The 13,078-nt window shown below is 44.5% G+C and overlaps 2 protein-coding genes across 2 annotated transcripts in view; both read right to left on the bottom strand.

Moving 5' to 3' along the window:
- The window catches only part of CHSY1 (chondroitin sulfate synthase 1), an 83,566-nt gene extending 75,942 nt beyond the window's left edge, over positions 1-7,624 (bottom strand). The window contains exon 1 of the mRNA XM_009995337.1: positions 7,590-7,624. Coding sequence (XP_009993639.1) covers positions 7,590-7,624 — 35 coding nt within the window. The remainder of the gene's footprint in view (positions 1-7,589) is intronic.
- Positions 7,625-8,610: 986 nt separating this feature from the next.
- VIMP (VCP-interacting membrane protein) lies at positions 8,611-13,076 on the bottom strand (the record flags this gene model as incomplete). The annotated part of the gene is made up of 5 exons (XM_009995336.1): positions 8,611-8,690; positions 9,929-10,007; positions 10,111-10,200; positions 11,372-11,478; positions 12,962-13,076. Coding segments are annotated over 5 exons (471 nt in total), but the record flags the coding sequence as incomplete, so codon positions are not given.
- Positions 13,077-13,078: the final 2 nt, after the last annotated feature.

The following is a 13,078-nucleotide window of genomic DNA, read 5'->3' as shown; positions in this document are numbered from 1 at the left end:
CCCCCCTCTCTGCATGGAGGGGGAGGGAGGAGGCTCGGCCGGGACCCCCCCCCAGCCCCTCCCCGTGACGCACCGGGAGGCGGAACCCACCCGGGAAAGGGGAACAGAGACCCCCGGGAACGGTGGCCAAAGGGAGGTCCCCGCAGCGGGAGCGCAGGATGGGGAAGGGGCATCTCGGCCGAGCTCCGCACGGGGCACCCGAGCCTGGGATGCAGGAACCGCCGGGACAGGAGCCCAAGAGAGTCGGTATTTGGAGCCAGGGATGGCGACTGGGACAGCAGATGTAACCCCGGGACAGGACCCTGTCTCAGGAGCCAGGACTGGGGCCCCAGCCCTTTGGACCAGGAAGGGAAGGCACTGGGAGACTGGTACCCTGACCCAGGATGGGCCCCAGGTGCCCATGCCTGGTGGCAGAGAGGCCCATCACCCACCCCTGCACAGACCCAGCATGGATCACACCGAGCCAGGAATGCTCCATTCCTATCTCCACAGTCATTTTCCCTGCTGCCCACATCCCAGCCCTGCCTCAGCCACGGCCCACACAGAGCAGGAGGGGCAGCAGAGCAGTGGTTTCACCTGGAGCTGCTGCATTCGTGCTGCACATGCTCCAGTGCCAGGGAGAGCAAAAGCACAGGCAGATTTCTGCTTTTTCCCACCTTGCTAATTAAACTGACCAGAAATAGGTCAGTCTATTTTCAGGCACGGGCTGTAATGACTGCTCAGCAGTGATGACGTTAGCTGTACCAGGTGAAGGTTTTTTTTCCTTTGTCTGCACTAACTCTCCAGGTGCATTTCATCTACAGAATGCTTCAGCTTCAAACACTGCAGCCCCAAACCCTTGATGTTTTACAGGAAAAAAACCCTCCAGCCCTAACAGAAGAAATGTATCCAGTACAACCCACTGACGTCCTGCTTATCATTATGGTTTCTTCCATTTCCTACCCACTTTTGCATCTCCAGTTGCCAGTCTTTCCCATTTTATAAGTTATTTATATTGTGTCATCCACAATGAGCTGAGAAGAAGAAAGTCTTGGCATAACAGCAGCTGCTCTTGGGCAAGAACTGTTGCAAAAGAGGATGCTGTACCAAATTAATGGTAGATTTTTATGACCCTCGTAGAGTAACTGCCACAGTTCTGTGAACTAGCAGGTAGCATCACAATCTGCTTATCTAACAAACTCAGTATGTCTTGACAAAAATGCTTTGTGAGGGTTTTATTGCTCTTGTAATAGTGCAATCCTCAAACAGAGGTCAGCACTGATGAACTCTTGTGATGACAAGAGCAATGCAGAACAGGAAGAAAGTGCTGCCACAACTGGTGCTACTAAGCAAAAATAAATTTAGATATAAATAGAAACTGGAGAAGCAATACAAGCAATTAACAGGAAAGAGCAGATCTCCTTTCGTTTCCCCACAGGCAGAACACAGAAATATTGAGTGAGATGTATGTTTGTGGGAAGAGGAAGAGAAGAACTAAAGGGTGAAAGGGAGGGAAAGGAAGAAAAATTCCAACTGAAAAAGACAGGAGATGGGGAAAGCCAGGGAAGGACAGGAGCACCATGGCTTGGCAAAAGCCAGCTGGAAGGCACCAAGAGTTGCCAAGGCCATGAGCCTTCAAGAGCTGCAAAACGCCAGGGGTTACAGGTGCAGCACTAGCTCGTGTGAACCTTAACAGCTTTGCAACAGCTTCATGTGTGCTTCCAGGCAGAGAAGAGATTAATGAAAATCCCCAAAGGGCTCCTCAAAGGCTGGCGAAACATCCCATCCCTGCACCAAGCACTGGGCAGACCCAGGGCTGTGCCTGACAGGAAGCCCCACATTTGCTCCTACATCACCAGCACAAATTTACCCTTCTGGGACCTTCTTCCAGGGATCAGAGAATGGGACCACGATCCACCTCTGTTCACCCTATTAAAATAATCCCTTTTCTGCTATACTGTACTTTCTGTCCCTTCCATATGGGGAAATTCCCCCCCCCCACCCAAGACCACTACTGTAATTCTCTTTTGCTTCCCAGCAGTTGCAATGCTTTCTACTATTGCTAACTACTGCTGCCTTCCTCCCTTTCTGCAAAGCCCAGGGTTGTCCTCAGCCTGTGCCCCCCTGCACACGTGCATCTTTTACTCCAATTTCAAAAGCTTCTTCAAAAGGGACCTCGTCAAACTCTGCTTCTCCCCTCAAGCCTGATCATCAGGTCCTGAAATACAGGACACTGCCAGTCATTCGGGCTAAAACAAAAAGTGAGGCCACTCCTTTCCAAAAAAGGAACATGTGGCGAGTTTGTGAGCAGGAACAGGATAACTCTCGGCGTGCTCCAAAACAGCAATAAAAATCTCCTGATGCAAGGGAAAGCCACTGTGGCCTATGAATTACAGGAAAAGGCAGAGCTAGCGTGGTTAAAAGGCAATAAAAGAGAAGGGTTGGGGCTGAGGAGCTGTCAGTTGGCTTCTTCCCATAGAAAAAAAGAAGTTAGTCATCAGAATTGAAAGCTTCATGCGACTTGAGCACACATGGAAACGATGAGGCGGAGCAGCGTGCTCCGCGTTGGATCCCGCTCCCCCCGGTTCTCTCTTGGCACCTTCTCACCTCCTTGCACTTCCCAGAGCAATTACAGTCCTGGACCTCACTGTGGGCAGGGGGTGAGCAGAGAACCCTTGGGGAAGGGGCAGGAGAAGGAGGGGGTCCTTTCCTGGTGCCAGGACTTGAACTGGAGAGAAGGCACGTTCAGAGTTCACGCTGCCATATGAGATCACAGCCCTGGCTGTGAGGCCCAGATGTCCAGAGGTAGCACCTGGGAACACTGCAATGCTCACACACCCTCCCTCAGCACATCAAAGGGCCTCACTTGGTTTCGTTTATTATGCCAAACTCACGTTCAGATGTGTTAGGAGGGCAAGGACCCCTTTTCCTGCTCCTGCCCCCTCCCCTGTTCTTGCACAGAGCAGCTGCTGTTTTCACTATAGGAAAAAAAAAAAAAAAAAAAAAAAAAAAAAAAGAGAAAAAAGAGGGTAAATTAAGGGAAAACACAAAGAGCACAGCTTAGTTCTGCCATTTATAACCCTGCCATCACCTGCCTAGAGGATGTTTTTAATCTGGTTGGAAGAGAAAAAGTCATACTGCATAATCACATTGAAGTGCCTTCCCCTGTTAATACTACTCCTAGTCTCAATAAATAGTTGACACTATATGTTACAGCTACTGAGCACTATAAGGCATGGCATTTTTCTCATATGACACTGTATACAAGCATAAACTTATTTTTATGCAGCCTGTTTTCTATTCTGTGTGGGACTGCTTGAGGAAATATCCTGAGGGTTCTCCAAAACCTGAAGAGGATGCATGTTGTGTGTGCTGTGTCTCAGTGCTCCCATCCCACTCACTCCAGTGGGATTAGCACCCGGACCAGTCAGCAAGAGCCCACTTGACCAGCCCACACAGTTTAGACTCACAATCAGATTAGCAAAACAGTATTCTTATTTTTAAGCAATGAAGAAGCCAAGTCCTTGAAGCAGTGAGCTGGTTTGTGTGCATACAGATACCATCCTTTTGTAATAAAGAAGCTTAATACCAAAAGGAAAAAGTTTCTTCCACGTAGGGGACTCTGCCCTATAGAGGAAAGAGGGACTATCTTGCATTATAGTCACTGCTTTTTCCCAACAGTTTTGATCTCCAGTTTTTCCACAGTGGTGAGCCCACTAATACTCACAGGATGTGCCTTCTACATTCTATATATCTGACCATATTTTAAAATACCAGTTAAAGAAGTGAACCACTTCCCAAATGAAACTTTAATTATTAATGTTCCAGTACTTAAACTGATACTTTAAAAACTACCCAGGCAGTGGAAAATGAGCATACTTCATATATTCAAGGTAACAGACTCACGGTGGAAAAAATCTAGCTGGGCAACCAGCAGCATTTGTCTCTGTCACAGTATTTCCAGCACTGTTGTATTTTCCCAAATGATGCAGAAACTCCTTCCCCAGCTCCAGCACCCATTTTTTTTTATTTTTATTTTTTTCTGTCTGTCTTTTTCCCCTCCCCATCCTCTTCTGGTCCTGCCACAGGACCAGTCCCAACCTTTTCTCTCAGCTGAATCACTCAGATGCCCGTTCAAGAGACAAAGTGTCACCGGTTGCTGGAAAGTCAGACCAACATCGCCATCCTCTGGCCCGGCCCTGCAGTGCAGCAGCCGCGCTTCCAACCAGGAACCAGCTTTAGGGGTGTGGGAAGGGATGGAAAAACGCCCTGCTCCCCACTTGCCCGCTCAAGCCCCCCAGTTGCCCACCGGAGCCCCCCGTTCTGATCACCTGGGTGATGTCGTGGTGCATGAAAGCCTTGGAACTTTGCACCACGAAGGGGAGGTGACGTCTTTGTAACACTCCACCCCCAGACCAGTCAAAACAATGTTGAAAAAGTTTAGAAGATTAATTTAAAAGCAAGAGTTGAGATGTAATATCTCCAGGAAATAGAACAGCCAGCAAAGTGGCAGCAACAGCACCACCAAGAGCAGTTGGCTGAACTTACAGAGAATGTTCCCCTCTCCAGTCTGTGATAAAGTAACAATTTAGGGGCCAGGTTTGGGTTTGGTTTTTCTGAAAGTGCATCTTGTAGACCAGCCTACCAGAGCTCCCCATTTTAATGCACACAACAGAGCAGCAGAACTAGATTGGAAGGTCAGAAATTCCAGCACATCCATTTTCCTTCTAGTCTCTTTAAATAGAATTTTTAAAGTTCTTTTCCTTGCCATCCCTTCATCACTGATACCCCCAGTACCAGCTCTGAAACCAAGAAAGAATCTTGATTAGTAAACCATGGTCAACACAGGAGGAATTAAATTATTAATTTATCAGTGGAGATCTTGCTCCCTGCCAAAAGTACCTTTTAGCAAGTATCCACTTCAAAACACAAATGATCACAGAAAAAAAAATAGACATGAGAGCAGCAGCTGCACACCTGCCAGCCCTCACAGCCACAACCTGCCATGAAAATGTATATATTCACCACCAGAACTCAGCTGAAGAGATCTATTCCACTGCAGCCATTAGTTGCTTCATAAAAACTGATGGAAGGTTTTAAAGTTGCTGGCTCTGGAGCTGGGAATATGGGCAGGGTGTGTGTCAGCCTTGGAACAGCTGGCTTGGATGCACACAGAAGAAAATCAGCTACAAGAGAGCACTGAGGCCAGGACACCACCCAGCCAGCAGCCGTGTGCTTTTCCTTTGTGGTTGTAGAGCTGTTTCAAAAGCCAGGTTTTCATTCCAAAAGTGGGGGAAGACAAAAAAAAACCAAACCAAACAACAAACCCTCAAATCTTCAGCCCATCCATCCTAGACTGGCTTTTTCTACAGTTGGAAATTGTATCATTTCACTGTTCAGTAAGAATGTGGAAACACGCTGTGCCCCACTCTTGGCTAACCTGATCCTTGACAAGGTGTCACTTTTAGCCTGTCCAAGAGCAAAAATGGTCCAAAGGGTGGATCAGATGTAGAGATGTGAGCTGATGGATGGTTGAACTGCAGCCATTAACTACAGCACTGCTGGTGAAACCTAGAGGAGATTCCCAGAGGGGATGCCACCCTGCCTCAGAGAGCTCTCGGAATGCTAATGCTCTCCTTAGGCATCTTCCTGGGGAGGGGAAAAAAGACACAAACCCAAGAAAAACCAACCCAGTCCAAACACCTGAGCAGGGTATCAGCACAGTCTAAGGACGAAATCAAGCTGGGCACAGAGCAAGTGCAGAACTACCAAATTCCTTGAGTTTTGAGTCAATATAGTACAGAGCTGCATGAAACACAGTAGCTTGTGTGTTAGTACTAACATTTCACACCTGCATCCAGCCTCTGCTAGGAAAGCAGCTCCTTGCAAACATGGGTGCAAATTATTTTAATTCACATGGATCTTTGAATAGCACATGAGTAATTCCAGAACACCTGGGAACAGCTCTGCTTGACAGGTTCTCTGTTTGCTCTCATTCCCCCAAGTCCATCTTCTGTTTTTCATTATTAAAAATTTCCAGTATAAAAACCACACTTTCTTTTTAAACAACAAGATATGCAATACAGTACCACTCTTAAAAAGCTTTCCATCATTTCACAATGGTTTTGAAAGGCAAAAATAAAGCCAAATACATTTTATGAGGGTTACAACATGGGTTTGTTGGGGTGTTTTTGCTCAGTTAATTCCAGGGCTCAGTATCTCCTGATGAATACTTAAAAGAACTATGCAGAAGCTGGACCTCATCTGCAATTTAAAGAAAACAAAAAACTTTGCTCCTCCAGCACTTAAATCATCTGAAAGGTAAAGAAAAATACTCTGGTTGCATTTCTTGAGCAACTAATCATTTCAGGATTTTGTGTGCCTCTGAACACTTACTTGACTTAGGATAACTAACATTATGCAGCAGCTGAATAACACTGCATGAACTCGAAGTTTGTTAGCTGCCTTCTTCTGGATAGAGATATTTCCAGAACATCTGCATCAGTAGAGTAAGAGGCTTCTTGCATAACTGCTGTAAGTGAGGAGAAAACACAAAAATCTCCTGAAGACTTTGTAATACGATCTTTCATAATTCAAGTTCTTGGGAATTCATACCAAAGTAGGAACAATGGAATTATTAAATAGTTCCCTAAATAGTTCACCTAATGCCTCCTGCATGCTTCAGTCTTAAGCTGTAAAGCAAAAAACAACCACCTCTCCATACTTGTCTGTGGTCAAGGGAGGGCTTCCCACTTGAAGTCAGAAGAAAAACCCTTTCCCTCTGCTTGTGCAGGTCATGAGCCAACAAGAGAAGTTTTACAACCTGAGGTTCTTCCTCCCACCCTGTTCAATAGCTTAGAAGTGTCTGATCAAGAAAAATTGAGGGACTTGTGGATTAAATAAATAAAGAAATAAATAAGAGAGAGAGAAGGTTGAAGCTTCCAGAAATATGTAAATCACTTTAACCTCCCTGGATATGTCTTAATAAATCTTAGAACTGGGCAAAAATCCATATCCCCAGTCCTAGCCAGAAGCAAGTCTTGAGATACAGAGAAAGATTAGCATATGCTCAGCCCAGACCTGCTTATTTATTTCTTAAAATGTTTTTACTGTCTTAAATCAGCCATCCTTACCATTTTATCAACACAAGGAATTCTGCTTTAAGACAACAACCTTTCCCAGGTGTTTTTTTGAAGACAACACCTCTGTGTTCCCTCTTTCCCCAGCACAAGGGGAAAATGTTCCCAGAGGCATAAGTAAGATAATTTACTGATGAAGAAGCCTTACATCTTGAAAATATCCTCCCCCACCTCTTTTTTGTTTGTTTGCATTATTAGATATTAAAATCTGAAGTTCCATACACTGGTCTATGTTGCAACAATGGAAATTTAAGTTTACATACCAAACCACACAGAGGCCAGGAAATGAAAACTTGTTTCTGCAGGAACATTAATAACCTTCTCACTTAATCTGCTACACTCACTTGAGCACAGGTCCATGGGTCTAAAACGAAAGGTTCTTCATCTTTCCATTTCATTACCTGGCAACTTTAAAACTCACTAGTAACAAGCTCCTGTTACACATGTAGTCAAGAGAAACTCACAGATCACCTGATTTCCACAGTGTATTCAAAGTTGTCCCTCATACCTCCTGATGAACACAAATATTCCACTCATTTAAAGAAGCTCAACTATGCTGACTAGCTCTAACTTTATTTTCTATCCAAAAGAAACAACTCAAAACCCCCTTTTGTTTATGTAGGTAGTCAAATGAAAATAATTTCATTTGATCTCTCATCATGCTTTAGATATGTTTATTGCACTAGAACATTTGCCTTCTATATAAAAAGATGCTGTAGAAAACCACAAGATTGTAAAAACTAGATTTGTAATTTGTTTGCAATTATATTTAATATCAATAGTACTTTGTTTTTACAAAGCAGTTGGAAAAAAAAAATAATAGCAAGAATCCCCCCCATTTGCTGTCTAGTATCAGTAATCCTCACTGGTTTGTTTACCATTTCTAAGGAAAACATCATTCAAGGTAGCCTGTCACAGAGACTCTTCTGCAGCAACTGGCCTGCAGTGCAAATCCAAGGTGTCTGTCAATTCAGTTGTTGTTTCTCAAAGTCCCTCCTAAATTTCAAGGTCATCTGCCAGTGACAAACCTGCTGAGGACAATACTCCTCTCCTCTAAAGTACCTTCCAGCCAAATACAGGAGATCTAGGAACATGGCTGAAGATGGTAAATATTCTCATTTTACAGAGGTAAACTGAGCTTAGATAATTAAATTTGCCTGAGGCCAGCCTTTAAATAGTCACAGAACCCAGATCTCACTATGCCAGGTGATTCACCTTGGCTGGAGACTACGTTTCCTCTCTATAGAAGAGTGCAAATTAACTGATGACACTAAAATTGTTTCTGTCTTCATCCTCTCTAAGAGGATCAGGTATTTTACTTCTGTAGCATCAGCTTCTGCATTGCTATTTGGAAATGGTGCAAATCTGTTTCAAGTGAACACCTGTACTGAGCCTACCCCCAGAGGAGTCACTGTGACAAGCAACCTGTAGGCAGTCAGACACTGGGGAAGATCAAGCCTGCTGGTGAGATGGGACACCAGGGAGGTTAGCCTCATCCACCTGCTGACGGGCCTCTCCGGCCTGGTCTCCAGGAACAAGTTCCACCTCCTTCTCCAGACAGGGGGTTATAGCCTAGAATCACAGAAGAGAAATCCACCATTTTAATATTCACCCTCAAAAAGGCCTCAAAAACACACAAGGAACACAAAAAACAAACCTTACAATTCTATGCATCTTGTTCACACTTAGCACATAGGCAGCATTTTAAGGAAAATGAAAGCAGAGAAAATATCCAGACTTGAGATGGTTTGTTGTTGCAGTGCTCACAGTACAAGCCACTGCAAAACACTCATGTTTTAATTTGATCGGTTTGGATTAAATTAAATAGAAATTCATTGCCATTTAATTTATCTAAGCCTGCACTAAAGCTTTACTCCTGCTCTGCAGAGTAAACAGAGCAGTAACAGCAGCTCACAGTAAGCCCTGTAAGAGTGTGTCTGTTCTCCAAAAGCCCTAATAGTGAGGAACTTGAAATGATATTTTATTCCAGTCCTGCAAGGAAAGAATACTCAGAAGGCCAAAAGGTAGAACAACTCATTACTACAGTAAGATCTTTTAAAAATAATTTGAAAAGGCAAATATATGCAGTAAGGGAAACAGCTACTTCAGCTGAGCCTGCCAATGCCATAACTACAAGTAACCTCATTTTACAAGTATGTGCTTGGGAAGATGCAACTGCAAATTTCTCCAGTTTGTTCTGTACAAGGCAAAGAAAAAGCCATCCAAAAACCTAGCAGCAGTGCTAACCAGGCAGGTTTCAAAGCCACCTATTCCCCCCAATTTAAAGCATCATCTCCATCTCTGAAGTTTGTTTTTCTCAGACTAGGCAGGTTCTGCTTTCTAGCTTAATTTAGCAGCTGAATAGTGCAGATGGTTCTTTCACTTCATGCTGATGAACCTCAGGAGAAGATCAGAAACCTCCAATTCTATAATCTGTTACTTAAGCAAAGATTTTGCTTAGAATGGAGCTAGGACAGCTAGAAACTGGAAGGGTTCCTCAGCCCAGCTGCTATTATTACTCCTGCATTTCTCACTCCCCGCAGTGGTGAACCTCCTGTGCAAGAGCTGCAAGGGATGCTTGGCAGTGTCAGCCATCAGCCTGCACCCTGCACTCCTGTTAACACACAATCTTCCCACCAGCTTTTGTACAAAGTGCAAAGGAGGCCACACTGGTCAGTGGTAAAGAGCTCGTTTGTCAGGCACATTCTGTTTCCTCCTCGAGGAGAGAAAAAATATGTATAGGGACTGTGTATTTATCTGGATACATGCTCTGCTTCAAGCTCAGAGTGTCTTAAGGATTTCATACTCACCACCTCCTCGCAAGGGCTTTTTGTTTGGTTTGGATTTGGGAAGTGCTGATGAGGTGGAGGCACCAGACTCTACTTCTTGCTGTTCACAAAAGCAAAAGTTACTCAGAATTTCATCAACGTGAATTCCAGCTAATCTAATCATATTAACATAATTGTCACCTGACTGACACCACAGTTGTTACCTGATTCAGCTTCAGGTTTCCTTTATAGCTTTTTCCTTCCTGCATGCTTTCCCACATTGCTATCTTCTGCCTTCGCTTCTCTTCTTCAAGCTAAGGAACAAATCCAGGACATGAAGACTGAGATCTCAGAACCAACAGAATTGCCAGTGCTACAGAAACAGCCCCAACAGACACAACAAAGCCCAAGGGATCTGTCTTTATCTCTGAAGCATTTACTTTTTTAAACACACACGTCTTCACAACCATCCCTCCTCAATATGTACAGACTGTGCCCAGCTTCTTTTGGCCACTTGGTGCTTTAAAACATTGAAAGGAAACAATTTCCATTAAAGGAAAACAGAACCAAAGGGCAACCTTTTATCTTGAGCTTATAAGAAGTACTGAGCAAAGAATATTGCATCTATAAGTAATTTAATACATGATGTAGAGCTCTGCAGCAGAAAATGTTTTTCAACTGACCAAGACAGTCAGCTACATATTTACATCCCAATATACACTCTCAACAGTTCTCCCAGCTCTCTTTTGAAGCTAAATTTAGACAAACTGTCACCTTCTCAACAAATAGAAAACAAGGTAACTACTCCATACAGTCAAAGAAACAAAGCTCCCCGAGTCCAAGCACACAAGATCTAGGTTTTCTACGTATGTTCTTCCACAATAGGACTTTTCATTTGTTTTTAACTGCCAATATTTCTTGAAGCATCAGCTACAAGCTGAGGTCTGAATGACTGCACAAGTGCAAACAGAAGAGCTGCAATTAACGAGCAATATGATTGCTACCCTGATCACATCCACTTTCCCACCATGCCCCACAGAGCAATCTGCTACCCACTGCACATGTAACCAAGTTTCTGTAGGCAGCGATTTACCCAAAATAAACACCCAACCCAAAAGATCGATCCCACCACGTCCCACATGCACATAATCACACACATAATTCCTTGTGGAGAAGCAAGTGCCACGGAGATCAACCACTTCAGGAATCAACAACCAAGAGCATCAAGACACTAGGCCAGTACAGTATGTAAGTATGTTCTTGGATGGTGGGAAGTCCGTGGTGGCACCTCCAGCCCTTACTGCTCTGGGGAACCAAACCACATCAAAAGTGCTCCAGGCAAAGGAGCGGGAAAAACCCACCACCCACATTCCAGCAGAGAGCAGAGTCCTTCTGGCATCCAGCATGGAACAAACCCTTCTCTAACAGCAGCAAAGTACTTGATGGCCAATTTATGAGCTAAAGAAAGAAGTGCTCTCTGGTTACCTGTCTTTGTTTTTCTTTGTATCTTTCTGCTTGTGCATTCAGCTCCTCCTGCATCCTGAGGCGAGCTGCTGCCAGGGCTTCCTGCCTTCTTACCACCAATTCAGGTTCTAGGGAAGTAGAAAAGAGTTTGCAAAGCTGTTCAAAATGAATCTCCTCAAAGAACTGTAATAAGGAAAGGCTCACATCTCTCCCTGCAGCTGTTGTGCACAAAATGACAGCCTGAGTTCAGTTTCCAGCTAAGCTTTTAAAATCATTTAGATGCTGATTTAAATTTCAGAACATTTTAGTATTTTTAGAGCGATTTCTTTAATGGGATCTTAATGAATAAAGACACCAATGTAACAAACCCATAACATTTCACACTCCCACAATGCTTGCTTCTATTTCTGAAGGATTTGTTTGATATGAATAATTTCAGAAACATCACCCATGCTTTGCCAGGGGCTCTGTTTTCACCCATAGAACTTCTCTAAAGTAAAAGCATGAGGCAACCAGCCCACATTCACTCCTACTCCTGGCAATTGGTCCTGCTTGTTTCAGTACAGCAGGAAAGCAGTGGCAGATTTAACAGGCTCCATCAGCAGAGAAGTTACTTAACAAATACCACCCATAGCTCCTAAGAAAACTGAGAGCCTCAGAAAATCCACATTGAGTCACCACTTCTCTTGATGGTTGCCCTTCAGGAGGAGTCAAAAGAAAACTGACATCCAGGCATAGGGCAAATATTGCCCTCTTTTTTCCCAGTAGCTGAAGTATCTCCACATTTGTTTGTCTCCTGATCTGTTTGCTACCATCCAGTGATGAATTTGTAAGAGTAACTTCACTTCACAGGCAATTAAACCAGAGTTTAATTAGCATTACAAAAGAACACCAGTAGGACAAGAGCACCACGTACTGCCATGCCAAGATGCCCAAGGAAGCAGTGCCAAGCACTTATTGTGTTGGCAGCTACAGCAGCACAGTCTGTGCTTTACAGCAACGAGGCAGGATCATAATGGTGTAAGATTTACAACCTGTGCCCCACATGATAAGGAAGAGGAGAGGCAGTTACACCCCAAATGTACACAGCCCTGCCAGAGGAGGAACTGTGAAGGAACAATGGAAAGGAGAGAGATCTTATGACTATAAAATTAATAACATTTCATATTCATCAATAGATTTTCCCCCAGTTTCTAGATTCGGACGTTTTGGTTTTGTTTGTTGAGTTTAAATATCATTTGGTAACTGAGCACAACTAATTCTAACCACCACTCTCTCGGCTCCTACACTATCAAAGACCAGCTGTTCCCTTGCTCTGCAACACCCTGCTCCTTCTCTCCCAACAGCCTTGCTTGGGGACACAACCCCTCCTTGACAGCCCTTTAAAAACACTTGTCCCGGTCCAACCTTTTGCTCTTCGGTGACTCGATCTGAGCTCTCAGGGGCCTAAACGGTTCTGCCGAGCATCACTCGCTGCCGAAATCCCTCAGAACCCAATTTATTTCGTTGGTATCAGGTAAGGACTCTGCGCGTGCGGCTGCCAGGGATCCCACCGCGAGAAGGGCTTTCAGGAGCCCAGAACAGACGCAAAAAAAAATAAGCTGGACTCACCCACAGCCGCGTCAGCTGCTCCGGGCTGGGCGCTCGGCCGGGCCGCCAGGCTCTGCGAGATCTTCTGGATCAGCAGATAGATGACGACAGCGGCCACGCGGAGATACCAGCCGTAGA

This window comes from Chaetura pelagica, unplaced genomic scaffold, assembly GCF_000747805.2.
Source record: "Chaetura pelagica isolate M959 unplaced genomic scaffold, ChaPel_1.0 scaffold453, whole genome shotgun sequence".
NCBI lineage: Eukaryota > Metazoa > Chordata > Aves > Apodiformes > Apodidae > Chaetura > Chaetura pelagica.
Note: the sequence above shows the minus strand (reverse complement) of the source record. Positions and strands in the feature narration are given on the sequence as shown.